This window comes from Simochromis diagramma, unplaced genomic scaffold (genome assembly GCF_900408965.1).
Source record: "Simochromis diagramma unplaced genomic scaffold, fSimDia1.1 OVJJ01000026.1, whole genome shotgun sequence".
Classification (NCBI taxonomy): Eukaryota; Metazoa; Chordata; class Actinopteri; order Cichliformes; family Cichlidae; genus Simochromis; species Simochromis diagramma.
The window spans coordinates 1,707,343-1,735,091 of record NW_024386985.1 but is presented as its reverse complement, the minus strand read 5'-3'; the positions used below and the strand labels follow the sequence as shown (position 1 = coordinate 1,735,091).

The 27,749-nt window shown below is 37.2% G+C and overlaps 1 protein-coding gene across 1 annotated transcript in view; it reads right to left on the bottom strand.

The window, feature by feature from the left end:
* The window catches only part of LOC120738575 (inactive N-acetylated-alpha-linked acidic dipeptidase-like protein 2), a 466,433-nt gene that overhangs the window by 133,193 nt on the left and 305,491 nt on the right, over positions 1–27,749 (bottom strand). Inside the window, exon 14 of the mRNA XM_040039869.1 lies at positions 6,698–6,844. Within this exon, the coding sequence (XP_039895803.1) occupies positions 6,698–6,844 (147 nt within the window). The remainder of the gene's footprint in view (positions 1–6,697; positions 6,845–27,749) is intronic.

The following is a 27,749-nucleotide window of genomic DNA, read 5'->3' as shown; positions in this document are numbered from 1 at the left end:
AGGCGGTGAATAACAAAAGGAAGTTTTAGGGAGCACTGTGAGTGCAAAGAGATGAAAACTACCATAGAGTGAAAGAAAAACAGATGTTAAATGAGAAAACAAATGTTCAGCGAGCCACACTTTTGTCATGAACACCACAGCAATGGTGCACAACATCTGGTTGTTTCCCCAACACATTACCAGCACAGAACTCTGTTTGCTCAGCATATGAGGATGAATGAATGCAATTACAAACACAGTGGATCACACACAGTATAGTGACCTGTTCGGAATATTGAACAAAGTTGGAAACCAAGCAGAGGTTTCTCAGAAATGCACCCACGCAGTTGGAGCCATATGTACCTGCTTTGATTTATTGCCTACTATGGGACCAGTATGCACACCTGTATACTTTGTAATCTTCGCCCAACTCGGTTCACTGTTCTAAAGCTTTTAGCTGGAAAACACAAACATTGTCTGTCTCACACATACATAAACACACAGAAAAGTGAGTGCCTATTATTTTCTTTTTCTATAGAAAAAGATATATAGATATATAGATATTAATTCTTTGCCTTTTTATTGTTCTTGTTTTACAGTTTTGTTTGGTTTCATGGATCAGCAAATAGCTACACAGTACACCATCTACTTGTACTCATCATAAATTAATAACAATGTTTGCCTTAATAATCTTTCAAAAAGAAGAAACATGAAGTATTTCAGTTTTTATGCGTACATATGTCTTTTTTTTCTCCTACCTGTGGTATGTCATTGATTCATATCACACACATAATTGTAACTGTATTGCCAGTGATGAGACTGAATATTAATTCTAGTCATCAAAGAGGGTTTGAAAATAACAAACTTCAGCACAAAAGCAGCTTGCATATATAGCATTTTATATTGCATATGAAATGAATTTTACCTTCCAGCTACTTTCATGTTCATGACAATGCGCTATTCTTGCCCTTTCCCTCTTGATGTGGGTCGAGACATGCATCACTGACTGCATGACAAAAGTCTCAGATGGGATGTCAATGCACCAGCTAAAAGCTCAGCTAGGGCAAGAATGAGGTTGTGTTCCTTCCAGAGAAAGCATGCCTGTGCCAAGACCTGTCCACCGCCATTAGCGGTGAGGTGATGCCAGAATGAACAATGAGGAACTTGCATGTAACTGGTTTTCCACTGAATGTGGAAGGATGGCAGATGGGCTTGATGCTCAATCACATGTTTTCCTAAACCGTGCACAGGGACTGTTGCAGTTATCAGAAGGGCACGATGAGATTATGGCATGGTATGGTACAGTACCAACAGACATAAAACCAGTGCTGAGATCAAATTTGTCATTTCGATGACAATTAGGTCCTTTCCACTATTGAAAATTGGCCATTGAATCATTCGGTGAACCCTATACTTTATTAGCTCTAGTGAAGCCAAACAGCAAAACAAAGCAAAACTTTCCCCCCCAAACACAGCCTATAAGTTTGTGGTTGAATGTATGGCCTGTGTTACATGTTTACATTTTTAGGCCAAACAAATGGAAAGCACACAATTGCTCATTTTTACTTGAGCTATATTCAGGGCATCCCTGAAAAATGTTTTGTTGACCTTTTAATACCAAATGTACTAAACCCCCTGTAATCAGTTAATATTTTTAGCTGCTTGTTTTTTATGCTTACTGCAACTCCCCACCTTTGTTGAAATGCTAGCTCTTAATACAACTGACTGAAGAGAATGTGAAAGTCAGGTCGTATCACAGCTTCACTCCCACCTCTTCAAAATCAGGGCCATTCACCATGACAACACTGATAATATGTAATGGTGGGAAAGCCTAAGAGCAGAACACAATCTGTGTTCAGTGTGTGGGAGAAAAATAAGAGATATGACTAACACAGTGTTTGACAGAATGAAAAGAGATGACATTTACAATTGTTAAAAATAACCGAGGGTAATTTGAGATAAACATTTCCTGTGCACTAAGGGTTTTTTTTTTTTTTTTTTTGTGGCATTTTGGGCCTCGATTGTCAAAACTGTTGTTGAGGAGAAAAATCCAAACTGACAAAGCAGCTTTTAACTCACTGTTCCCAAGTGCTGATACAGAGTGAACTTCTGTTTCCAGGTCTAATGGTGTCCCCTCTTTTACTCTCCATATTGTCTCCTCTCCCTATAAATGTTTCCAGGTCTTTTTCCTACAAACTCTCGGTAATAACAGCTGGTTTAGAGCTTGCTATTTTTGTTGATGTTGACTGTCGTATCTTTATGCTCTTGTTTCTCCTCTTTGCTTCCCCCCACTCTAAACAGTTGCAGTATTTAGCCGCCCTCCCTGAGGCCGTTTCAGATTTTTTTCCAATTAAAATTTCTTTTTCTTCTTTCTCAGAGTTTCTCTATATAATACAGTGACGTCTTTATCTTACGATGTAAAGCGAACGGCAACTGCTGTTATATAGGTAGAACTGAATTGATGAAGGATGCCTGCAGATATCAAAAGCCCTTTGAGCAGCAAAATGAAGATGCAATGGAATATAAATAATAAACTGTATTACTTTTGTACTGTGCTGTACTGAACTGTACTTTTGTCCTACTGAATATTTGACCTTTACCTTCACAGTTAGATGTGTTATTTATAATGTAAACAACAAATTTCATTTTGTATTATCATCTCAGAGTGACACATTTTGGATACATTTTTGTTCTTAGAAGTAGATCTAAATGACTCCTGTTTGTGCTTGTATTTAGGGTGAACTCCACAGTAGGGCTGGGCCATATTATACCGTTCACGGTAATACCGGTATAATGTTAGGCAACGCTAGGAAAATGAAATATCGCGATAGAATATGAGTAAAACGCGCATGCGCAGTGCCTTTGTTTTCATACGCACATGGCCGATTGTTGAGTGAATCAGAATTGGTTTGTAAAAATGGTGCAACTTCAGTGATGTGGAACTGGTTTGGTGTTTGTCCGTCAGATACACGACAAAGCACATTTTTTTGCAGAACATGCAAGCGGCCGTCGTTATTGTCGTATTTGTCGGACTAAGATGCTCTTAAATCTGGGAGTAATCTGGGTCCTAAACTCCGTATGCTTCAGGTCAAACGAACACTGCAGCATCACTGAGATTTAAAAACTGTCTAAATTCTTTCATCTTTAATAAAACGATCAGCATTGCTGCTTAACCAGGTGAAACTATGAAGTTTAACTTCCAGGCATCCATGAAAACAAAATTTATTACATTTAACGGAGTTAGAAGTTAGCAGGAAGCTAGCGGAAGTTAGCTCGCTAGTTTCGCTAGTTACCTAAGCATGATATAGCATGTTCTGACAGAGATTTCTGGAAAAATTCAAACGTAAAGCTCTGCTATCACGTTTGTAGGGTTACTGAAGTTGGGCTAGCTGGTATATAATGATGTGCTACGTGATCGCTAGCGACACAGCTATGTTAGCATAACATAAACAGTGAAGCTGGAGGACGAACACTAACACTTTTCCACTTATAAAAGTTAACGTTAAAGTTCCTGATAGTTAGAGACAAATGCAATCGCATGGCAGGATGCTGTAAACGGACCAAACTTCAGTCAGGAGAACAACTGAGATAATCCATCCACAATACAAGGTTAGTCATTAATATACTGCAACAACATGGGAATAGAGCAGAATTCATTCATTAATAAATCAATGGTACAGAAGTGGAGGAAGCAAGAAGAATGAGTTTAATAAAGTTTGATTTATCTGTCTGCTTTGTTTCGCTTAATGTGCCTTATAATCCCGTGCACCTTATGGTCCGAAAAATACGTACTGCACACTGCAGTTTAATGTTGCAAAGCACCTCTTTTTAACTTCAGTGGATATTTTACATAGTTATGCTCAGGATATGTCAGCCCATTTCTACTGGAAATGCCTTTTGGTTAAACTTTCAGCAAGGAATTTGCATTTGCACTGTTACATTTTTATAAAGCTTTAATGTACATAAAAACCAGCTTCTTGTTTAAGTGAAAATAAATGGAAGGTTGTCTTTTTGCGCTAGTAATGTTGTGGAGTTGTATTTTGTCTCGCATCAATTATATCGTTGGTTATATCGTAATCGCAAATTTTCAAATATATATCGTGATAAATATTTTTGGCCTTATCGCCCTGCTCTACTCCACAGGTGTTTTAACTGCTTGGGAGTTGGAAATATGCGCAACAACAGTAAGGTTACAGAGAAATATAGGCGGTTAGAGCCTGCAAAACTTTACTGTGGCAGGAAAATCGCTTTTCATATGAGATCTCTGTAACAAATATTATGTAACTCTTGTTATTCCAGCTTGCACTACTTCTCAGAAAATACATATCCATTCATTTCAGTGTGAGGGTGTGGAAGCTAAACTGTCCCATATGAACAGGAATTTATTTAAAATTACTCGTGGGAGAACACTATTAAAGATGTGGTCACGCTGTGAAAGCAGAAATTGGCCATTAGAAGGAAATATAAATTCCGCATATTAAATCAGCATGTCTTGAAAATACATGTAGGTGCATTAAGCATTTGTTGCTTGCAGAAGTTGTACTGTTTCCCACTTTTTGTAATCGTGTTACTGTTCAATATGCCGACATCTGCAAAAAAAGTGAATATGGTAAAACGAGTGTGGGAACATGTTTCAAATGGGTGCTGCAGGGTGGAAGCATTATGTTTAAGTTAGGGAAAGCCCCCCACAGCAACTATCTTTTTTTTAAAAGATCTGTATAAATGATTGCATGCCATTAAATGTACATTAGTTTTGCATTTTCTTATATAATCCATGTCCATGTCCTTATATGAATACTTTAATACATCCCATCCCAGGATGTGTGTTCCGTCCATCTGCCTGCCAGTTTAGTTTATGTATTTCCAGTTTAGCCAGTTTCCTGTTTTTGTCATTTAGTAATAAATCTTTGTTTTGAGTCTACAATTTTGGGTCCATCATTCCTCCTATCCTGCCTGCACACAGCCTACACATGACACAAAACACAGGCAATACAGACACTGGTTTATACGAAAGCCAGATTTAAACAATCAATAAAACACTAACACCATTAACACTAATGAATCTTATTTACTTGCAAAGCAGCCCAGGAAAGCAACACAGTAGCTAAATATTAACTCTAATTGGACAGAATATTTGGCTATAATCATATTTAGTGCTAATGTTAGTAGCAGTTTCTCTTCTTTTTGAACATATACCTGGGATAAACACATACTTGAATCTAAAAATAACATACAGTTGTTTTTTAAAAATTTGTAGTCAGTGAATAGTTGACTATTAATTAGTCTCTTATTTCCCCAAAAGCTATATCATCCTCACTGACTCTATCAACCATGGTTTGCTATGCCATTGAACTTGCAGCTTAGCTGCTGAATAGTCTTTCTCCTTCTCCAGACTGAACAGTCAATCTGAAAGTAATTTGGAACTGTCTTGAGAAAATTCAGTTTCTAAAACATGTTGAGCATTTCTACAAGTGGAGAAATTAACTATAAATGGAAGCTGTGTAGGTTCTTCTGTCTGTCTCAGCTTCCCCAGAGACCCGGTTAAGATATAAAGCAGTAGAGGAAATTTTATTGCCCTCCGATTTTAAATGCTGGAGTTCAATCCAAATGCTATTAAGCCGTTACTAATATATGGATATAGGGTGTTCCCTAACAGAGTCAGATTTGTTTACAGATAGTTTTTAATTTAATTTAGGTTTTGTCTTTCCTAAACAAACCCAGTGATGCAGATTTCACTCTCCACCACCTATTATTTTCAGGTTGTAAAGGCACCTTGAGGGCAGATAAACATCATGAAGATCTCTCGCACTAATTAAGCTCAAAGTTGCCGTCCTAGCCAGAAGTTCCAAATTTGAGTGGGCCGATAAGCTGAGGCTAAATCACTGTGTTTCCACCCCAAGGCTGTGCAACAAACATCAATACTGCATTTTTAATGGAAATAAATGGGGGCATGCATAATTTGTGAGCACTATGATGTGCATTTGTTCCTTACAAAAGAGACAAGCTATACTGCACTCTGCTTAAGTTTGAAAACGTTCTTCATATTGGCAGTGACACTATATGGGCTGCATATGGTTGTTATCACAGTGTACCACATATGGTCATGTGACATAGCTGGAAAAATGTCTTAAAATGTAAATCATGTAATGTAATAAAGTTGTTAATTTTAAATCCAGTCCACTTTTTTTTCTTTGTATATATGAACTGCCCTGTGGTAGATCTCCCTCTGACTGCCACTCCAATTTAACAGAGTTTGACAGATGGGGTCCTTACTAGATTTTCTTTAAAAGAAAATTCACACAAACTGAAACAATACTCTTCTCCTTTTGGTTTAATAATTTCCATTATTGTCTCAGTGCATATTGTATATATTAGATTATTTATGTGAAACTAAGGCTGGGATGAAGTAATTACTTCAGTCACACAACTGGTATATATTCATACAGACTTTGTTTCACATGCTAAAACATTAAAGCATGCACTTTAAGTAGTTTGTGTCTGTCGTATGTTAAAGGTAAATGTACCTTCTCAAAGACAAGTTTTGCTTCTAATGAGGGAATTTTTACTATCAGAAACTAAAAGACAAGGTGTGACCGTGCCTTGTATTATGGTAGTTCCTCTGATCTCAAGGGACAACGTAGCATGGCATAAAATCAAAGCAATGAGCGCCACAAGAAAAATGGAAATAAAATAATTGGGTCTTTTGGTTTAGACATACCTCTTCTGCTCTAGTCTGTTCAAAGGCAAACTCCATGGTAGGCACAGCCAATTGGTTGGCAAAGAAACCCACATCTCCAGGCAACTGCAGTGAGCTGACGTTGGGTCCAGGGCAGTTTCCGCCACGAATACAACTCAGCAACTGCCTCTAACAAAGAAGAGGAAAGAATAATGGGAATAAAACCATAGTGAGAAGAGAAAATTAATTGGTGGAAAGACTAAGAGGAGAGACAGCAAAGTCTTCAGAGGGAAGTCTCGCCACTCAGAAGTCATTTTGGTAACATGCCAGGCAGATATTTTTTGTCTAACAAGACTGGGCTCTCAACTAAATAAATGTGCAAAGTGCAATAAGTGCACTTTAAATGGTCACTGGGACATGAAAGTGTATAGAATAAAACAAATGTCATTAATCCTCTCAGAGTTGCTACAATTAAGTTTAAAAAAAAAAAAGTATACCTGTGCCAAACACGCAGTTTTTATGACCCCAATGCACTCACATTAGTGGAACAAATAATACATCAATACAGGATATGTTTTATGCAAAACACCAGCTTTGGTAATGTTTATAAAAAACACTACTACCCATAAATATCCCATAAATCATCATACCACCACCGTAAGCTTGAACCATTCATACGATGATTGGTCCATGTTTTCCTGTTATTTACTTCAAATTCTGATCCTACCATCATGACGACTAACACAAGCAGTTGAGCAAGTTCTGAAGCGCTCAGACTGGCACCAACAAAGATGTCACATGTAAAGTAATTTAAAACACTTTTCTTCCTGATGCGTGGTTTGAACTTCAGTAGGTCATTTTGACCATGTGTACATGCCTAAAAGTAGTTAGTTGCTGCCATTGGCTGATTAGATATTTGCATAAACAAGCCATTGAACAGGTGGACCTAATAAAGTTTTTGATGAGTGTATATTGGATTACTAAAACAAAAAAGAAAAGAAAAAAAAAGCGTATTTAAACCATAGCTCATTTTATTAAGCTCATTAAAACTACAATGTGGTTGCAGGCGCTGAATAATAATGTTTGACTTGTCTTTATTAGGGTACTAAATCAAACTTATTTACAATTTTCCTCAAGTGGTTTCCTTCCACTAACCAATGTTCTACAATTATTGTAACAGCAGCTGCTTCTCTTTCAATAGCAAATAATACGGAAAGCAATAAAACCAGGTGACAAGCCACATGTTAGTGGTAGTGAACTGTGTCAAAGCTAGAAATGTGCAATTATCTACAATAACAGTCGCATATCATCAGGGCCCCAAGCACAATATTGTATTTAGCAAAACATATACCCATATCTGACAGTTGTCATTAGCTTCAGCCATGAAACTAATATGAATTTAGATATTTTTTAGTGAAAAACTAACTTTTATCTCCGTCTTCCATCGGTGTTCAAGCTGAAATGGCAGTTTATATTCCAGAAAAGATTTCCAGCTCCAAACACTTTGCAATGTAGAAATATAGTGCAAACATATTCTACATGCGATTTATGTCCAGAAACATGCTTAGCTCATCAACAGAGGTGATTATACTGTAACACAGATACAGTTGTGATAAGATATCCTAAGAAAACAGGATGAAAAATGGTTGTATTTGTATATTTATATTAGGTATGGTGAAAAAATGGGAAAAAGAACAATTGCATATATGATTATTCTTGGATAATTTACAAGTATGTTTTTTTTAAATAAAAAATATATAGTCCATAATTCATAATTCTACAACTAATGTAAAACAATAACTGCACACCACTGCTATTATCATTTAAAAAACTTTCAGATAGCACATAACACAAGCCAGAACTTAAAACACTTTAAAACACTTAAAACTTTAAAAAAAAATCTGTCCTTAAGCCATAGAGCCTTAATATTGTTGACGTACACCATTTGAATAAGGCAGCTAGCACCCCATTCACTCAAAATGTAACTTAAATGATAACTAGAAGCACATAGTTAAAGACCATTAAATTTCTGTATATCTCAGGAACCTGTTTACACAAAGGAACATGTACAAGTCCTTCAGTTTTTTGTACGTATATTTAAATCACTTTGCCAGGTATGAAAAAAAGTTTCAAGACTGACACTAATAAGAATTCTCAAGTACAAGTGTAAATTCTACTAAGTATAGTTTAGTGCTTAGATGGGGGCTGGACGAGGTGAGGGTGTTATTATGGCTAATTGCACAATTCAAGCTTTTGTCACAGTTCACCACTAACATGTGGCTTGTCACCTGGGTTGACTGCTTTCTGGCGTTGCTCATAATTGAAAGAACAACACAGCTGCTGTTGCTGAAATTGTCGAGACTAAAGTGGGTAGTGGAAGGAAACAGAATGCAACAGTCAATCAACTGGAGGCTTATCTCAACTGTCCATATCCTCTGTGCCTGCCTGATGTCACTGTGTTCTTCTGTCACATTGCATTTAATTAGAGTTTCCCTTTTATCAAGGTCTGTCAAGGGGAAAGTGTTCTGGTGTCCAATCATCCCCGCCACTGCCATTGACACAATGTTGTCAACCTTTTCTGTTTTATTCTTTCTAAAGGCAGTGGCTCTCTAAACATTAACTGCTGCTGTGACACATCACCACTCCAGCTGAATGAAGGCCAGTAAATAATACCTCCAACCTTGACTCACAATTAAATTTCCCTTTAATCACACACTTTTTTCTTTTTTTACTTCCACAAAAAGACTGGAAGGACAAGAACATCCACATGAATATCAATATTCATGCAGGGCATTTCATTACCTACTTACGGCTGATTGTGGGAGTTAACAGGGTGGGACTGAATGCTTGTTCATGTGTGTACAATTTAAAACTTGATTGAGAATCATAACAACGAACTTGTACACAGAGGACACAGTTATCACAGTATTGACTTAAGTATTTGGCTTTTCATTTATTGAAAGCCATGTATTAGTGTAGAATTCAAGCAAAGGTTTATATGTGAAGGCTGTTGGATTAAAAAAACACTCCATTTCAGATTTCTTCTTTGTTTTGGAGGAAATTATTCCATGCAATGACAGTCCCTGTGGCTCAGTCAAGGAAGAAAACTTAGAAAAAGTTAAGCTTTATCAACAGAAAACAAATAGACTCTACTACAGCAAAAGCTGGGAAACTGGGAGAGCATCCCTATGTATGAGGCCAATGTGCACTGAGATCTTAACATGGTCGTGTTAAACTACTTGAGAAGCCTGGACAAATATGTGTTGTTGGACAGATTCTTCTTATAAAGGAAATGCCAGAAAGACTGGTCAGACCGGCCATTGGTCAGTTGAATTCATTTGTTAAATAAATGATTGGCAGTGAATCTTTTGACAGTATTTTTTTTTATAGCTGCTTAGTTAAAAATACCTTACTAAAATGAAGTAATAAGACCTAACATTTCTTCTTCCAGAGAAATAAGGCTGGACAAGCCTACAGTCAATTACGTGTCTAAGTCTGGTCACTGATATGCTCACTTTACTACCTTTGAATGCAACTGTCAACCCAGAGAGCTATTGCTATGCCAAGCAGGGAGGACGACAAATTCACCAAGCAGGGTTGGCGACTCTCTTGAGGGGAAACTAGTCTGTCTCTACACTGGAGTTGAAGAAAGTCACTGATTCTGCAACACTGGGGAGGTTTTATATGTGGCCCATTGGAGTAGCTTAAATAGTCTAATGCACAAATGGACACTTAAAAAAAAACTACCTCTGTGTAGATGATTGATTATTGGATATTTTCAGTAAGAAGGGAGACTAATTTGACCACATCTGCAATCTTGTTTGATTTGAAACACCTGGATGTATTCCAGAGTGTCCATGCCTAATCTATTTTTGTTTGTGATAACGACTGGCCCATGAAAGATCTCTGCTGAAATTGTCATGGCATATCTGACATGGTAAATTATTTGACAAATGTGTTTTTATTTCAATATAGTCTTATTACAATATGATTTTTTTCACACTGAGACGACTCCTCTGTTGAATTAAGCAGACTAGCCTAGCTGAAGATAATGATTACATATAAGAATATGTTCAGTCTTCAGTTTAACCTGTTGGATGAAATCTGTAGTTGAAATGTCATTCAGTAAAATAAGTTGGTTAGACTACATGTATTTTGTCTTTCCCTTAAAAAAAAAAATACTTGCAATTAAAGTTGACACACTGACATTTACGTCTAACTATGGATGTGTTCTTACAAATTAACTAGATTTAGTGGGAAGTCTTTGGCTACACAGCTCAGCTGTGTCCCTATACAAACACTGACTAACAGCAGTACTTCATAAATTCAGGATATGTTTAATTGCCTACAACCTGGCAACGAAATATAAAGCAAATCAGACAACACAAGCGGCTGTTGTCTGACTCTTTTTACATGACCGATAGCATCATGAGTAAGGTACCATCATCCCAGCTGCTTAGCATTGTTGAATGACTGAGTGAAGCAACACAAACTAAAATTAGTAATTATAGAATAAAACTGTTTGCCCTAAAAGAAAATATTGCAATGTTTCAAATGTATTATGTTACATAATACTGACACTACATATCATGTGCCTCTAGCAGGTTTTAGGTATTTTTAAAATAACCTAATTAAGTCATAAGTCACCAGATATATGAGTCAAATCTTACTCAACCTGAAGTCATAATGACTGCAGTCTAAACTTGTATAGCTCAGAACCAGAAAAAGGAGACAAACATCCCACTGCTGCAGCATAGATATAGAAGCAGAGACAATAGAAGAAGCTCTAATGTACATAAACTGTAGTTCATTCAACTGCTCTGCAAACAATGCTTTTCCAATGTATAATGTCAATGCTTGAAGTATTAATTAAACTCTATGAACATTTTGAAGCCAATGTACAGATTACACAGAGAACATCTTACTGTTTTCTTCATTCATCAAGTTAAATTCACATTATAACTGTAGATGTGTAAATATAGCTGTCTGCAAATCTTTTTTGCTGTTTGTGCATTATAATGGATCAGTGTTGCTGAGCAAGATATTGAAATGAACTTCATTTGAACTTGATTTGCACAAAATCCTGATTAGAGAACACATTAGCATTACTGAATTTATGGCATTTGACAGACAATGTCTTTACATTTATGAGTGGTCACCCATGACACTTAAAAGCCTTACAGGGGGTAGCACTATAGATCTAAAGATGCAAAGTAGTGAGCAGAATTTGGAATACAATAATCTAATTGTGTTTTAATTACAATATTTGCAGATATAACAAAGAATGGATTTAACCATGAGAACTTTAAAGGGACCCAATCTGCATTACATAAAAGCACAGTCTTTGAGTACAACTTTGGCTACAATGTTACACTCTCTGTACTGAAAAAATATATTTTAACATTTTGTGTATTGTCTGTTTGTTGCATTGGATGACAATCTGTCTAAACCTCTTAGCCTTGTTTTGATCAAACTAAGGTTTTAGAAAAATACATGGCTACTTTGAGATTTTTGGATGACCTGAGGTTATGGCATTTACTCAGAACTTTAAAGGTCTGTGAAGTTTTTGAGTCCCAGTAGAAAAAAAGAACTAAGTCGCAATATGGAATTATATAGAGAGGCACACTATCATTCTATCAGCTAGGGAAAAGATTTAAAGTCATGCCATGTACAGCTTCTCTGCTTTTCTCTATTACAAGCAGTCACAGTGCATTAAAAGAGTGTCAGAGGGGGAAAGGGAAACAGACAGTCAGAATGAGAGGAGAGTACTTTAGAGAGGGAATAATAAGATAGGGAGGTATAAAAATTGGGATGCAATGGGAGGACAGACAGAATAAGCAAGTGAACAGGGAGGAAAAGAATGAGAGAGAGCAGAGAGAATGGTTAATTTCAGCCTGTGGTGCCACACCGGGAATCAATATTTAATTTCTTTGTCTGCTATGATAACAGAAGAGTGAAATCATTTTGAGATCTCAGCTTACCACTCAATACCACTCTACCAGTCTACAAAATCCTATGTGCTACAAAGAATGGCTTGCTGGACTTGAACGAAAAAGCTTGAAACTAGATAATCTTTAGGGGTGAGTATATTGAGGCTGTTCTTGCTTGAATAAGGCTGTATTATTGTTAGAGTTTATATTCCACTTTTGTTTTTACCATAAAATCCAACCCAGTTCTACTCTCAGACTGTCACGTGCTGATGCTGTGACAAGTGGGGCAGTTAATGAGGCTGGTGTCAAGGCTTTTATGGGATGCATTAGTCTGGAAAACCTGTTGCAGATGGAAGGAGTATTTTAGCCTTTGAAATGGTGTATTTGAACCATTTTCTTTGCCTAAACCTAATCAAGGAAATTTTAGTGCATTGTAGTGTTAACAGTAAATGAAAACAAAAACTCAAAGACAAATGTAAAACTCTGAACTCTAACAGCCTTGTCAGGGTGCATATGCTTTCAAGCACCCTGTTTTGGAATACCTGGAATTTTATTCAAACTTTTGTCAGTTTTTATTCTTGGGATAATATAATGCTTGCATATGCCGCATGTTGGGAAATAATGGTAAAAGAGAACCATTTTATTGCATCGTAATCTGACAGCAAAGGTACTTCACACTCAGTATCGTTACTTAAAAAACCATCACTTGACCCAGCTGTCTTAGCTAATTATATATAGGCCAATCTCCAACCTCCCTTTTATCTCAAAATTCTTGAAAGAGTAGTTATAAAACAGCTAACCAGTCATCTGCAGAGGAATGGTTTATTCAAAGAGTCTCACTCAGGTTTCCAAACACAATACAGAAACCACATCAGTGAAGGTTACAAATGATCTTCCTGAGAGTGGACTGAGCTTGTCCTGAGAGACCTCAGTGCAATGTTTGATACTGTTGACCATCATATTTTATTATAGCAATTAGAGCATGCTGGTGATTTTAAAGGTACTGTGCTAAACTGGGGTGAATCATATCTATCTGTTAGACTCCACATGTTTATATAAATGGAGAGTCCTCTTCACACACTAAGGGTAATTATGGAGTTCCACAGGGTTCTGTGCTAAGATCTGTTCTTTTTACACTACACATGCTTCCCTTAGACAGTATCATCAAGAGGCATAGCATACATTTTCACTGCTATGCAGATGATTCCCAACCTTATCTATCAATGAAGCCAGATAACAAACACTAGTTAGTTAAACTACAGGAATATCTTAAAAAATAAAGACCTTGATGATGATGTTTTTGGCTTCTTTTTTGACCAGGATATATTTTTCAATACCATATTAAACAAATATGTACAGTAGGATTGCTTTATTCCATTTCTTCCAGTATATCTAAAATTAGAAACATGCTGTTACCAAAATGTCGTAACATTTGGTAAACACTGACTTAAATCGCTAGTTGATCCAAAATGTCCAGCAAAAGTACTGACAGGGACTAGAACATGACTATTTTGCTTCTCACTAAACATTGGATCTGGCATCCAGTCTTTAGTGGGAAGCAGAATAGACGTGCAGATCACGTCTATATTTGTTGGTCCATGACCAATTCTGGAGATCTACCAATTTGGACGTCCAACCATGACCCAACTTAGATATCTATATGATGTTCAACATTTGAACTTTGGGTTGGATAATGTTTTTTGACGTCATGTGGTTGTCTATGACAGGTGCAGGGAGTTTACATGGTTAATAAATTTTTTTTTTCAACTACAAATATCAACATTGCTGTTATACATATGAATATGGATTATTTATAAATAAACACAATTTATTATATGTTAGTCTATTGATTTACTCAGTACATGTGGGATTTTTTTGTGTGTTATTTTAATTATCCTGTTTTTCTTTAACTGGTTCATTTATTTTAAATAATCAACTTATTTCTTTGTAACCAGGTTAGAACTGTCATTTCTTAAAATTTGTTAAAATAGAATAAAAAAAAACGTTGAAAGGCATGTTAAAATGTAAAGTACTGATGGATAAATTATTTAGAAAAATTCTTCGAATCCCTTTTAAAAGGAGTAAATATGTTTAAGAAGTTTAAAAGAGCATTTGCATTATATAGTTCATTGTTATTTTAGTGAGGCTGGTATCCTGTTGTATTGTGAAGAGCTTTGTAAGAGGGAGTGAATGTGGTTGTGATCAGTAGCAGGACTAAGAGACGTTTGTACTAGTGTGTATGTATGAACTTGACTATCTGCTCGAAAGTCTTTGTTGATGTGCACATTGTGCAAGCTGTCTGTGAGAAGCTGGGGACATTTCTGCTTGAAATCCACCATGCAGCTGCTCACTTTTTTATTTAGCTCAAGAGCACACAACATCTTAGAGATGTCTACTGATCACTCTGCATTCCTTCACACATACTGTTTCTGTACAGGAAACATTATAAAAACGAGAGGGGCCTGATTATTCAAGAACTTCTATGAGATGGATTTTAAATTTGATTCTGCATTTACCAGGGAACCAACGATGAGAACCCACTGTGCAAAGTGACATCGGAGCGATGTGTTTTATAAATCATTTTTGGACGTCTACGTTTGACATTGAAAAGACATTCACAATGACCGAATTTGGACTATAAATAACCCGTACACTGAGATCCCAGGGATATCAACACTAGGAGTTCAGCAGACATTGAAAAAAAGGACATTGCCTGGTGATACTAAACAACCCCTTCAGTGGATCAAAACTCTACGTCCAAAAATGTCTTATAAAACACATCACTCCGAAGTCACTTTGCGCAGTGGGTTCTCATCGTTGGTTCCCTGTTAAATGCAGAATCAAATTTAAAATCCATCTCATCACATAGAAGTCCTTGAAGAATCAGGCCCCATCTTATATTAAAGTGCCATATCACTCAAACAGAGCACTTTGCTCTCAGACTGCTGGTTTACTTTTGGTAAACCAGTATTTTTCTTTTTTCTTTTTTTAACTCACTATGTGTTTATACACCACTCTGAATTTAATCATTAGTTACTGTTAATCAATGGCTCTTTTCCCACAACGTGTCTTAGTGTTTTCTACCTTCATTCACCGCCTACTGGTCATGGCAGATGGGTTCTGCTGAAGGTTTCTTCATTTTTAAATGGAGGTTTTCCTTCTCACTTTCGCCAAAGTGCTTACACAGGGGGGGGGGGGTTGCATTGTTGGGGTTTGCTCTTTTTTCTTTGTATTATTTTAGGGTCTCTACCTTACAATATAAAATGCTTTGAGATAACTGTTTTTGTGATTTGTTGTTATACAAATACAATTGAACTGAATTAAATTGATGCAGTGGGATTAAGACTGTGTATTAAAATAAAAAAAAAAACTCTGCATTCCTACAAACTGAGGCAGGTAATAGATCGAAAGTTAAGCTACTGTGCAATTACCCCAAAATATTATAATAAATAATTTATGACACCCATTTTGTCAAAATTTGTAAGGTAGAAATTGCATTTTCCACAGCAAAGTTTTGCCCTTCGTAGTTTTAATTCATTTATGTTAACTGTTAGAAACTGTGATAAACTCAGATGTCATTTTATTATTAAGTTGAAAGATGACAGATCATTATCCCCAAGTTGCTTGCCTAGCAATCAACCTTCTATACTAAGCAGACAAGCAGACAGTTCTAAATAAAGAGTAACACACACACACACACACACACACACACACACACACACACATATAAAATGTAAAAAAAAATAACTCTTTGTAAACTCAGTGTACAGCAGTGTGGCACATCAAATAAGCAGAGTGTAACAGGGAAGGACGGTGTACAATAATCAAAATGCAATGCGCTGCAAGAAAGTGCCAATGACAAAAACAATTTTGCATTATGTCTGTGATGATAATAATAATTCCGTTCCAGACTGTGGTCTTTGAAAAAGCAATTTGCAGCTGTTGAACTAAAATGCATGTACAAGCCACTCAGAAATGAGTGACTGGGATATTAAATAGACAAAAAATAGAGCAGGGAAAGGCTCAAAGAGATTGCAACAGACTAAAGGTTGTCTTCTTCCGTTACTTATTCACTTCTGTGTTACCTAAAAGAAACATCAGGGTTCAAGAAGGAAGATGCCGAGAAGCAGACACAGTGTTTGGATGAACAACTTTAGTGCTAAAACAGTGTTGCTGAATGTAAAACGATCTACAGGGAATTTAAATGTAATCTAGAAATACATTTTATATGTCTCATGTGCACACATATTTTCAACTTTAGTTTAAATATCACTTTATTCATTTTCATTTCCACTGAAAACTAATGCAATTAATGGGACACTATAAACTATAATTTAAGGCCTAACTAAACTTCAAGTGTTACATTTTCCAAATAGGTAAATAAATGAGTTAAGTTTATTTATAAAGCAGTTTTCAGATAAAAAAAGTCACAAAACACTGTACAATAAAATCACCAGCACAATATCAATAGAGAACTATGTTAAAACAGGAAAAAAGTCCACAAAAGGCCTGATTAAACAGAAAATATTCTAACTGCTTTTTAAAAGCAAGTGGAGCTGAAGTGGTAAACACAGCCTTGGTGCCACAGTCTAAAAGGCTGTACCTCCCCTAGTCTTCAGTCTTAAACAAAGGAGAACTAACAGATTTTGAGCTCATGAGTGCAGACAGTGAGCAGTGTATTGAACAAGGAGTTGAGATATTAGTCTGGAACTTGTCTATTTTGTGCTGTCAATGTAAGTATGTGGATTTTAAAGCAAATACTAAAATCAACAGGAATACAGTGTAAAGAGAACAAAATGTGGGTAATGTGAGCTTGCTTGCTTAAGTATCTTAGGAAACTGGCTGCAACATTTTATATCACTTGGAGGTGTGAAAGAAAATTATTTACCTAAGCCATTAAATAGTGTGTTACAATAATCTAGGCATGAAAAGAATGCATTTTTCTTTGCTTAGAGGATACTACAGCTTGCAGCTTAGAAATGTTCTTTAAATGGAAGACACAGGAACATGAAATAGTGCAAATCAATGTCCAAAGAGGAATCAAATGTTAGACCACGATTAAAAATACTGGTCTCCCCAGATGAGCAAAAGGAAAAAATTACTTGACTGGCTCTCCAGTTGTAACCTTGTTTTAAACTCCAGGCCATGATTATAGCTCCTTCTAATATCCATCAAGAATCAGTTACTAATTCGGGATAACCAGTCAACTAGGGTGGTCTGTCTTGTGAGACAATGGATATGTACAGCTGAATATCATCAACATAGAAATGATAGGAAATGTCAGAAAAATACAGAGCACTGCCTGGAATGATTACAAGAAGGCCTATGACTCGATGCCCCACACCTGGATCCTGGAATGCCTAGAACTATACAAGATCAACAGGACCCTAAGAGCCTTCATCAGGAAATCAGTGGGGCAAACAACACTAGAGGCCAACTTCAAGCCAATAACACAAGTCACCATCAAGTGCGGGATCTGCCAAGGAGATGCTCTGTCCCCACCAACTACGGAACGGAGCATTCATCATCCACCTCCTCTACATGGATGGCATCAAGCTGTATGCCAAGAGTGAACGAGACATCAATTCACTGATCCACACCACCAGGATATACAGCAATGACATTGGAATGTTGTTTGGACTAGAGAAGTGTAGTCGGGGATCGAACAGCCAGAAGGCAACATTGCAGACATTGCAAAGCTGGACTGAAAGACAGCACAGAGGCACTAATCATGGCAGCACAAGAACAAGCTCTGAGCACAAGCTCCATAGAGGCTGGGGTCTATCAAACCAGGCAAAACCGCAGGTGCAGGCTGTGTAAAGATGCCCCTGAGACAATCCAGCACATAACAGCAGGATGCAAGATGCTAGCAGGCGGGGCATACATGGAACGCCATAACCAAGTCGCTAAAATAGTGTACAGAAACAACTGTGCCGAGTATGGCCTGGAAGTCCTGAAGTCAAAATGGGAGACGTCCAAGAATGACCGAGTTGAGATCCTCTGGGATTTCCAGATACATACGGACAAAATAGTGGTGGCTAACCACATGGTAATAGTAGTGGTAGACAAGCAGAGGAAGACAGCCGTATTGATAGATGTAGCGATACCAAATGACAAGGACGACAAGAAGCTGGAGAAATACCAAGGGCTGAGAAAAGCGTTCGAGAAGATGTGGAGGGTGAAAATAACAGGGGTCCCAGTGGTAATCAGAGCGCTTGGTGCTCTGTGCTCCCAAGCTAGGTGAGTGGCTCCAGCAGATCCCAGGAACAACATCCGGGATTTCTGTCCAGAGGAGTGCAGTCCTAGGAACAGCTAAGATACTCCGCAGGACCCTCAAGCTCCCAGGCCTTTGATACAGGATTTCTTTTAAAAATACACACACACACACACACACACACACACACACACACACACACACACATATATATACATATATATATATAATCCATTCAAGGCCTTATGTTATACAACAAAATTGTCTGTAATTGGTCCTTAATTTAGGAGGTAGTTATTAAACAAAATAAATGTCAAGAAAGTTCAGCTGCTTCCCCTTTTTACAAACAATAGGTTTGTTGCAGAGTATTTTCTGCAGAATAGGCAAGGGGGAAAAAAAAAAACCCTGTTCGAAAAATGCATCACCCCACAGCATCTGACAAATATCACAGCCACAAGTAATGACAGTCGTCATTCTTCACCTAACACACATTTTCATATGCATTCCCCTACTTATATTTTGTCGCTGTGATATGAAACTGTGATGGAAGGGCCATGCTGTCAGCAGCATAAACGCCTTCTGAGACCGAGCAGCTTCTCCTCGTGATTATGCAGATTCATTGAGGCTGCCGCAGTCACACAATGCCTTTCCTGACAATACAAGAACTATGGTAATTCAAACATATTGCCAACAGCGTACTATTTCAAACATTATGCCAAGTGTGCCGTCGAGCCATCTTGGAAGGCCATAAAGTCACACACCCATTCTGGTGATTTATCATCAGCTTCCTTTCCGCTGGCTTTATGTGAGAAAACATATAAAATAGACATATAAATTAAGCCTCCCAGCTAATGTGGATGATGTTCATATTTACCATATACAGTGTGATTCCAAAGCAAGCCTATTGTTATCCATTTCTTTATGTTTGAAAATCTGACATGGTATTATAATTCAATTAAAGCATCAGCCATTGTTTTTCCAGTAGAAGCATACTCATGAGCATGCATAAGAGTACAATTTGTCACAGCAAATGCTAATTGTGTTCAAAATCCAACATTCTGGAAACACACAAAGGACTATGGTATTTTAGATACATTTTATGGATGACTTAAATTATACGTTTTTATTGGTTTTGAAATGGCCTTTGTGTGAGATTTTAGAATTTTAGATTTTTTGGTAGGAGAGGAATAGACACAAAAATTTCTCCTGTGGGTAAGCATTTATGATTGCTCCTTTGGGCCATAAAGATATACATAAAGATATTGTCATGGGTATTTTCTATTGTGTAAACTTGGTTTCTCAGACTCATATTTCATGTGCAAAAGTTTGGGCTGGATGTGGGTTGTGCGTTTGATCAGTGTGAGAAGTCATAAACTGATGCATGAAGGGACAGGAGGACACGAGGAGGAGACCACTACACTTGAAGATAAATGTACATGTATATCTACTAGCTCCAGTTTTTTTTTAGTTTTTCATTTACATAATATGCCACCTGGTGTCATAAAATAATGTACACCTGAGAATTTTCTGTGTATTTCATGACATGAAATATGCAAGCTTTTCTTTGCAAACTGTGCGATATATTGTGCTATATGACCTGCCTTACTTCCAACTTCAAGACACTACCACAAGACAACAGAGTGCTCATGTATGTGACCCCCAAACTTCATTGTCAGTTGTGATTTACATTAAATTGTCGATCACAATTACCTCAGAAGAATAAACAGTAATGTGCCAAAAATCAAATTAATTGAATAATGAGACCTACAAAGTGTTTTTGATGATGCCTTATTTTCCAAGGTTACATGGAAGATACATAATAGCTTATATAGTCGATTGCAAGGGCATCCTCTCTTGTTCAATGGAGAGTTGCTTCCCAGCATTTTTCTCCCAAACAGTACAACCTATAGGGGGTGGCACCCTGGATATGTCCACTGAAAATGAAGTCATCACGACATCATCTTTCATCATACATGAGGTCAAACTAGAGGGTTGTTTTGTCTGTGATTTTTCTTTCCCTTGAAAGGGCATCCAATTCCGCATCCTGGTATGCTATACTAAATAGCACTTTTGTAGGGTTTTTTTATTTCACTAGAAGGGTGACATCTCAGATTCCCCAGCTGAGCCCATTACAACCGCAACTCATAAGGCACCACATTACATCTTTTTCATTTAAAGGGCATGTCATTTTTTCTTGCTTGGGGGGAAGCCTACAGGTCACCATCATGTTTTCTTCCAATGAAAGGGCACCCATGAGGGTTCTTCATTCACATATAGAAGCACACTACAGGACTGTTAATGCTGATTTAACCATAACTAAGATAGTCACCACAGACATTTTGTGTGCTTTCATCATTGTGTAGATACATTTGAGGGCATTTTGTCATGTTTACTCTTCACTGGCGGCAACTTTTTGGGCATTTTCAGTGTATTCCTCTCTCTCGTTCTCTCTCTCTCATATATATATTCTTTTTCAGAAGAAATGCTCCTTTTCAGAAATGCTCCCATAGTTGTGTCTACAGGAGTTTTTCACCTTTTATTATGTGTTTTACATTAGAACAGCATCCTCTTTCTGTTCTAGTTGTTCACATGCATTTACGACAAATAGATTAATAAAACCAAATCTGTATGAACATGAAGCTTAGTGCTTTGAAATCTATTATGCACTGAGAAGATTAGGTCAGACAAAAACACCACAAACCAGGAATGTTAAGAGGATTATCTCAGAAACACCACGATACGAATATGTTCCTAAGAATATTTGAATATCTTTTTTTTACTGCACTGTCTACAACAACATTTCTGTATACTGGAACCGATTTTACCTTTTAGTGTCACATGGAATCACAAGCATAGCAAATGACCAGAGATGGGCAGTAAAGCATTACTGTAATCTGATTACTTTTTTCAAGTAACGAGTAATGTAAGGGTTTACTATTGCAAAAAAGTAATTAGATTACTGTTACTTTCCCGTAAGCACGCTGCGTTACTGCGTTACTAAACTGTCGTGATTTTGTTTGTGAGAGTGTTTCTAATGACAATGACGTAAGCGGGTGTGACACCCGTGGCAGCAACAGATGTGTGTAGATCACCACAGATAATATGGAGTGTGGGAGAGAGTACGGCCATGCAGCGTTTAAAGCGGGGACGTACTTACATTAAAATTGACAAAAACATTAGCGTCCACTGTAAACTCTGCGTGGGAAGAAAACGTCTTTATACAGCGAAAAATTAAACTCCAAATCTGAACAAGTACCTAGCATGCTGCCACGGGAATGTGAAATTCATAAAGAAACCCCCAGATCCCCCCACTGACATGAGCACTGGGCAAACCTCCACTTTCCCCACTCGTGCTAAACAGGTGGAAATAGATTTAAGAGCAACAGGACAGTGCCGCCGAATCTTCGATTTTATTTATTTTTTGCTGTGTTTTACTTGCATCTATTTGAAAGAGTGAGTGTAAACACAAAACATTATTTCATTTTATATGCAAAAAATAGTTTTAATTGTTAAACAATTTCTTAAAGTCAAAGACAGTTGCATATAATTGGATTTTTGCTTAATGCAAATAAAAGACTAAAACTCATAAAACTATTTTTAGAAAGGCTTAGAGGCTTTCCATTTGATTCAATTTTGTATGATGGATTATGCATAAAAAATAGAATTGGGCTGAAAGGTCTGTTGCTTTATTATGTATTCAGGTTGTGTATCATGTTTTTAAAAAGTAGCTAAGTAACTAATTACTTACTAAAATAAGCAATCAGTAAAATAACATGATTACTTTTTTGGAGAAGTAATCAGTAATTAGTAACTAATTAATTTTTTCAAGTAACTTGACCAACACTGCAAATGACAATGTGTTTCACAGCACGTCAACATTTTTTCTGTCAGTATCCTCTTGCCACGGTGTATGTATTCATGGTACTCGTAAAGAGGACTGAAAATCTCCTAGGTTAGCTTTACATTTTGACCTGCTAGCATACTGGAAATGAATACTGTGTATTCATGAAATACATACATACAGAAAAACCCTGATGTCGCGATAGAATAGGAACAAACTAACACATAAACTTGCAATGACACTGAGATCTAGTTATGTTTGACCCAGTCATGGGCTACATACATCCGCTTACATACATCCTTCTGTTAATGTTGCAAACTTAATTCCTTTAGTAGAGAAAGGACTAGTCATAGTGCATTTAAATTATTTGTCCATGTTTTCCTCTTTAGAACAAGGCTTCTGTTTTGTATTGGTGTCTTCTTAGAGCACTACATGACTGCCTGTTTGGATGTTGAGATATTGTCATGGTGTAGTCATTTTTTGTCTCAGATACTTTGGATGCAATGGATTCATTCTGTCCTATACTGCTCTTGTAGTATCCGATTGTTCAGTCTGACATCACTAGCCATGTCTGGACCTAAACTCCGCTGCAGGTCCATATATCAAATGATCACTATGGCATTACTGAGAGTTGAAAAATTGTCTAAAGTCTTTCATCTTTAATAAAATGATCAGCGTTCTGCTCTACCAGGTGTAACAATTGAGTTTAACATCCAGGCATCCATGAAAACGGAATTTATGACATTTAACAGAGTTAGAAGTTAGCAGGGAGTTAGCTCGCTAGCTTCTATCTAAATACAATATAGCATGTCCTGACTGCGGGGTTTAGGAAACAAATTAAAACGTACAGCTCTGTTTTCACTTCCAACATAAATGAAGACAGAAAACTAAACAGCAGTGACATTTGTAGGGTTACTGAAGTTTGGCTAGCTGGTATATAATGATGTGCTACGTGACCGCTAGCGTCACAGCTATGTTAGCATAATATAAACAAGCTAACTTTTTTCCACTCGATAAAAGTTAACGTGAGTGTTCTCGGTGGTCAGGAACAAATGTAATCGTATGGCAGGATGCTGTAAAAGGACCAAACTTCAGCCAGGAGAACAACTGAGATAATCCATCCATAATACGAGGTTAGTCATTCATATACTGCTGCATGGGCTGGGCTGTAGTTACATCCTAAGGTTTTAAAAACTGAGCTTAAATAAATGATTAGCGGTAATAAAAGCCGAGGGAGGTCAACAGTGATCACTGACTGTTTTAGGAGCTTTTTGAGATCAAATAGAAGAAAATACATAACATTAAACATGTTAACAACACAAAAGCCATATTAAACGCAGACTACTTTAGGCCCGGAAGTAGGATTCGTCGCGTCATCACTGAACAACCGGATACTCTCATGTAGCCTTAGCTGACTAAGGTATTATTCTTTTCGTTTAGATTCAAAAAACAACTTTTGAACCTCAGTGTTTCTGTAGGCAATACAGAATAGAGCCCACATAAAGCCCACATGGAGGGGTTTAAATCACACAACAGTAACTTGCCAAGTGCACATATACATGTAAGATCCTGTAATTCCAGTTACGCACACACACACACACACACACACACACACACACACACACACACACACACACAAACAGTTGACCATTTCTTTGAGAGAGGGAAGATGAACCATTTGCCACTGTGGTCTTTTTTTCACTCTAACAATGTGCTATCCACTGGCGACCATTTGTTTTCAAATAGGGGAACCTGCCACAAGCCACCCACACTCCAGCTGCAGACAAGACCAACATAAATCTGAAACAATACCCAATTAAAGCACAAGGTCCTCTCCATTTGTTTTGTATTCTTCTAGCCACCAAAGCACCACTTGTATCTCCCTTTCCACCTCTGTTTCTCATCCTCTTGACTTCTCGCAGTCCTTCGACCCCCTGTTGCCCCCTCTCCTGGTATAAATCCCCTACAAAACGAGTATCTAGTTTTATTATAATTGGTTCCCAAGCACCCATTCCAAAACTATCAGTGCAGCAGCATCTCAGTTTGGAAGACAGGTCCAAGCAAAGTAAGATAAGTAGCAGGTATTACAGCTGTTGCACAAACAAGATAAATGACATGTGTAGACCTGTTTGTAAATACTAGAAGGTGAAAAGAATACCTGGGGCAACTCAAACACACTTGAGATGATGAATGGTGTGATAGACTGTGCCAGAGACACAAATGCCAATGAATGGACAAGTATGAGGCAAGGGCAGAGGAGACAGGAAGGTAAACAAAAAGTATACACAGTGGAGAAATGATTTGGTTAGTTCAGTTGTAATGATGCATTTCGCTGTTTTGATTTGTTACATGTAACAAAGCATTGGCTGAGCCTGTCTGGGACCAAAAAGGCTTTGTATGCAACACTTACAGCGTTGCATACAAGATGAACATCTTGTATATCAAGAGTGTACATTTCTAAGAAAAACAAAAGCATTATTTACTCATTTTTACAGTTTCACTATACATTTATCTACTAGATCTACTAATGAAAACAACAGTGAAGCTTAAAAGGAAAAGGGGAGACAAACAGGTGATATATAAAATCTTAATGTATAATGTGGCCTTGTTTACATCCATATTAATATTATTATTATTATTATTATTATTATTATTATTATTATTATTTAATATACGCAATGACCAAAAATGCAAAAAAGGACTTGTTTTCTTTAATGGGACTGGGATTTCCTCAACTTTTGGAAAGCTGCTAACCAAAAGATGTTCTCTGACTAGATGGTAACTTTTCACTCCAACCGTTATTGGTGTTATACAGGATTTTTTTTTTTTTTTTTTTTTTAAATAAACCATTCTTGACAGAGTTCCCCAAACCCAGCATATATAACAGCATATGTGCCTAGCACCCACTCAACAAGAGTTTTTGTTGACTATGAGTATAGGAGAAGCCGTTTCAAGTATTATATCAAACTCAAATTCAAACTTGTAAAATCAATATCCTATGATGTGATTTTCAGTTTTCTGTGCTACACAATCTGCGCAACTCGAAAGATTTGCTGGAACCAGCCTCCCCAGACAGAGAGTAAGACAGAGGGAGAGGGACGATAGAAATCAAAAGTAGAGCTAAAATAGATTAAATACTGGACTCAAATACAAAGTAGACAGATTAAAGTAAATAAATGGCAACACTGCTCTGCATCTGCTTGAGGTGCATTTACAGTAGGCAACAGTTTTGTGCCATGTTCACCATTTCCATGAAGTAGTCTTTAGAGCTTGTTTCCTCATATAAAGTTTGTCAACATTTTAAAATAGAAGATTTTTACACACATTGATTCAGTTCATTTGACTATGCACAACTGTCTTAAGGTCCTACCACAATCTCAATCAGGTTGAAGTCTAGACGGGGCCTTGTTTTTCTGATCAGAAGACAAATCTATGACATGGTTTTCTACAGCATCATGCACCTCTTTCAGTCTGGTACAATAAGCAAAGCAGTGAAAACCGAAAGTCCATAAAGGTATGGCCAGAGAAAAGAGTAACTTTGATCCTCCTGGGTTATGTGAGCAGGTAATTAAATTATCCTCTAAGTGAGTGGTTAGATTGTTGTTTTTTTCCAAAAAAATTGCTTTTCAGGAGCTAGTCCAGCATCTGGACAGGTAATTATTGCAGGTATGGCTAACGCCCCATAGATTAGAGTAGGCGCACGGAGCAATGTGTCTGCAAATAAATTATAGGTAGCGATATTTATAGCACCACCAGTGTCCCATTAGTATTTACAGTATACACATTAAGAATGACGCCAGAGCAGAGAGTACTGTAAAAACAAAATTTGTAAATGAAGCTGTGGCTATAAGTATGAAACGCAGAAGAATGAAACCTGACAAAAAAAACAATGACTTTTATAAATCAAGCAGGATACGTGTTAACATGTTTCCTTAAAGAAGATCAAAAGGTAAGTTACATTCTCTTTGTCTCTTTTAAGGCACTGACAGAGGTTGTCTGCAGCTTCATTACAGCCAAATGTGACAGGGCCCTTTTCTTTATTTTAGATTAGGGGATTAAAGGGACATTGCACTCATATCCATTTGTGACCTCCTGTACCTGAAACTGATTGGTAATTTGCAAGAAGATAAATCTTCCCTGTGGATGAACGACTTCACTCTAAAAAAAATTATACTAAGCATCATAGCCTGAACAGACAAAGAGAGCATGTAGAGCAGAAGTAAGAGAAAGATTTTAATGAGGAAAATGAGAGGTTAGGGAGATGCAAAGCCTGCTGCTGATGAAAGAGAAGGTTAAGAGGTGATAGAAGGAAAGTGAGCAAGGTGGGGAGAGGGTTGTAGTGCTTAAGGGACAATGAGAAAAAACAAAAAAAAAAGGGAAGAGGTGGTGGTGGCGGTGGAGGAAGGAAATGAGACAGAGTAACGATGAGGTGTGTTTTTTCAAAAGGCAAAAGTTTTCCGAGTTTAAAAAGATGGTAGAAGTTGGGAAGAAGTCCGTGAGGGCTGATCATATCTGCAAAACACCCCCAGGTTGGAATAAAGAGACAGTTTGGGAGGCTGAATCATTGAGCTGCTATACTTAATCAGCAGACTGGCCAATGCAGACTGTATATGACTGTGAAGTGTGGGATGGGGTGAGAGGGAATATTTAGCTCATATTAGGAGTGCTATCCTCCCCCTTGCACACAAGCAACATCTCAAAGAACAGTCAAAGTCTTGCTTTTATTGTGGCGTTTCACACATGTTTTAACTTTTATGTTATTGATGGAAATGAAATGAAATAGTCATGGTATAGGTGAAAAAGGGTATTTGCATACATGAAGGCTAAAGAGGTAGGGAAACAAATATCAGTCCCAAAAGGAAAAGGAACAACAGCAAAAAATTATATTTTGTTCTGCATTACCATGCATATGTCATACATAGAGTCATCATTGTGACCAAAAAGTAAAATATGTTCAAACTGTCAGCATAATGGAATCAGTCAGTGATTACATGAAAAGAGTGAAACAAAGGACTATAACAGTAACTGTAAACATGCTAAAGTGACACTGTTTTAACTGCACTCCATGCTCACACAAACTATTGGTAAGATGTGCATTTATTATGTTTA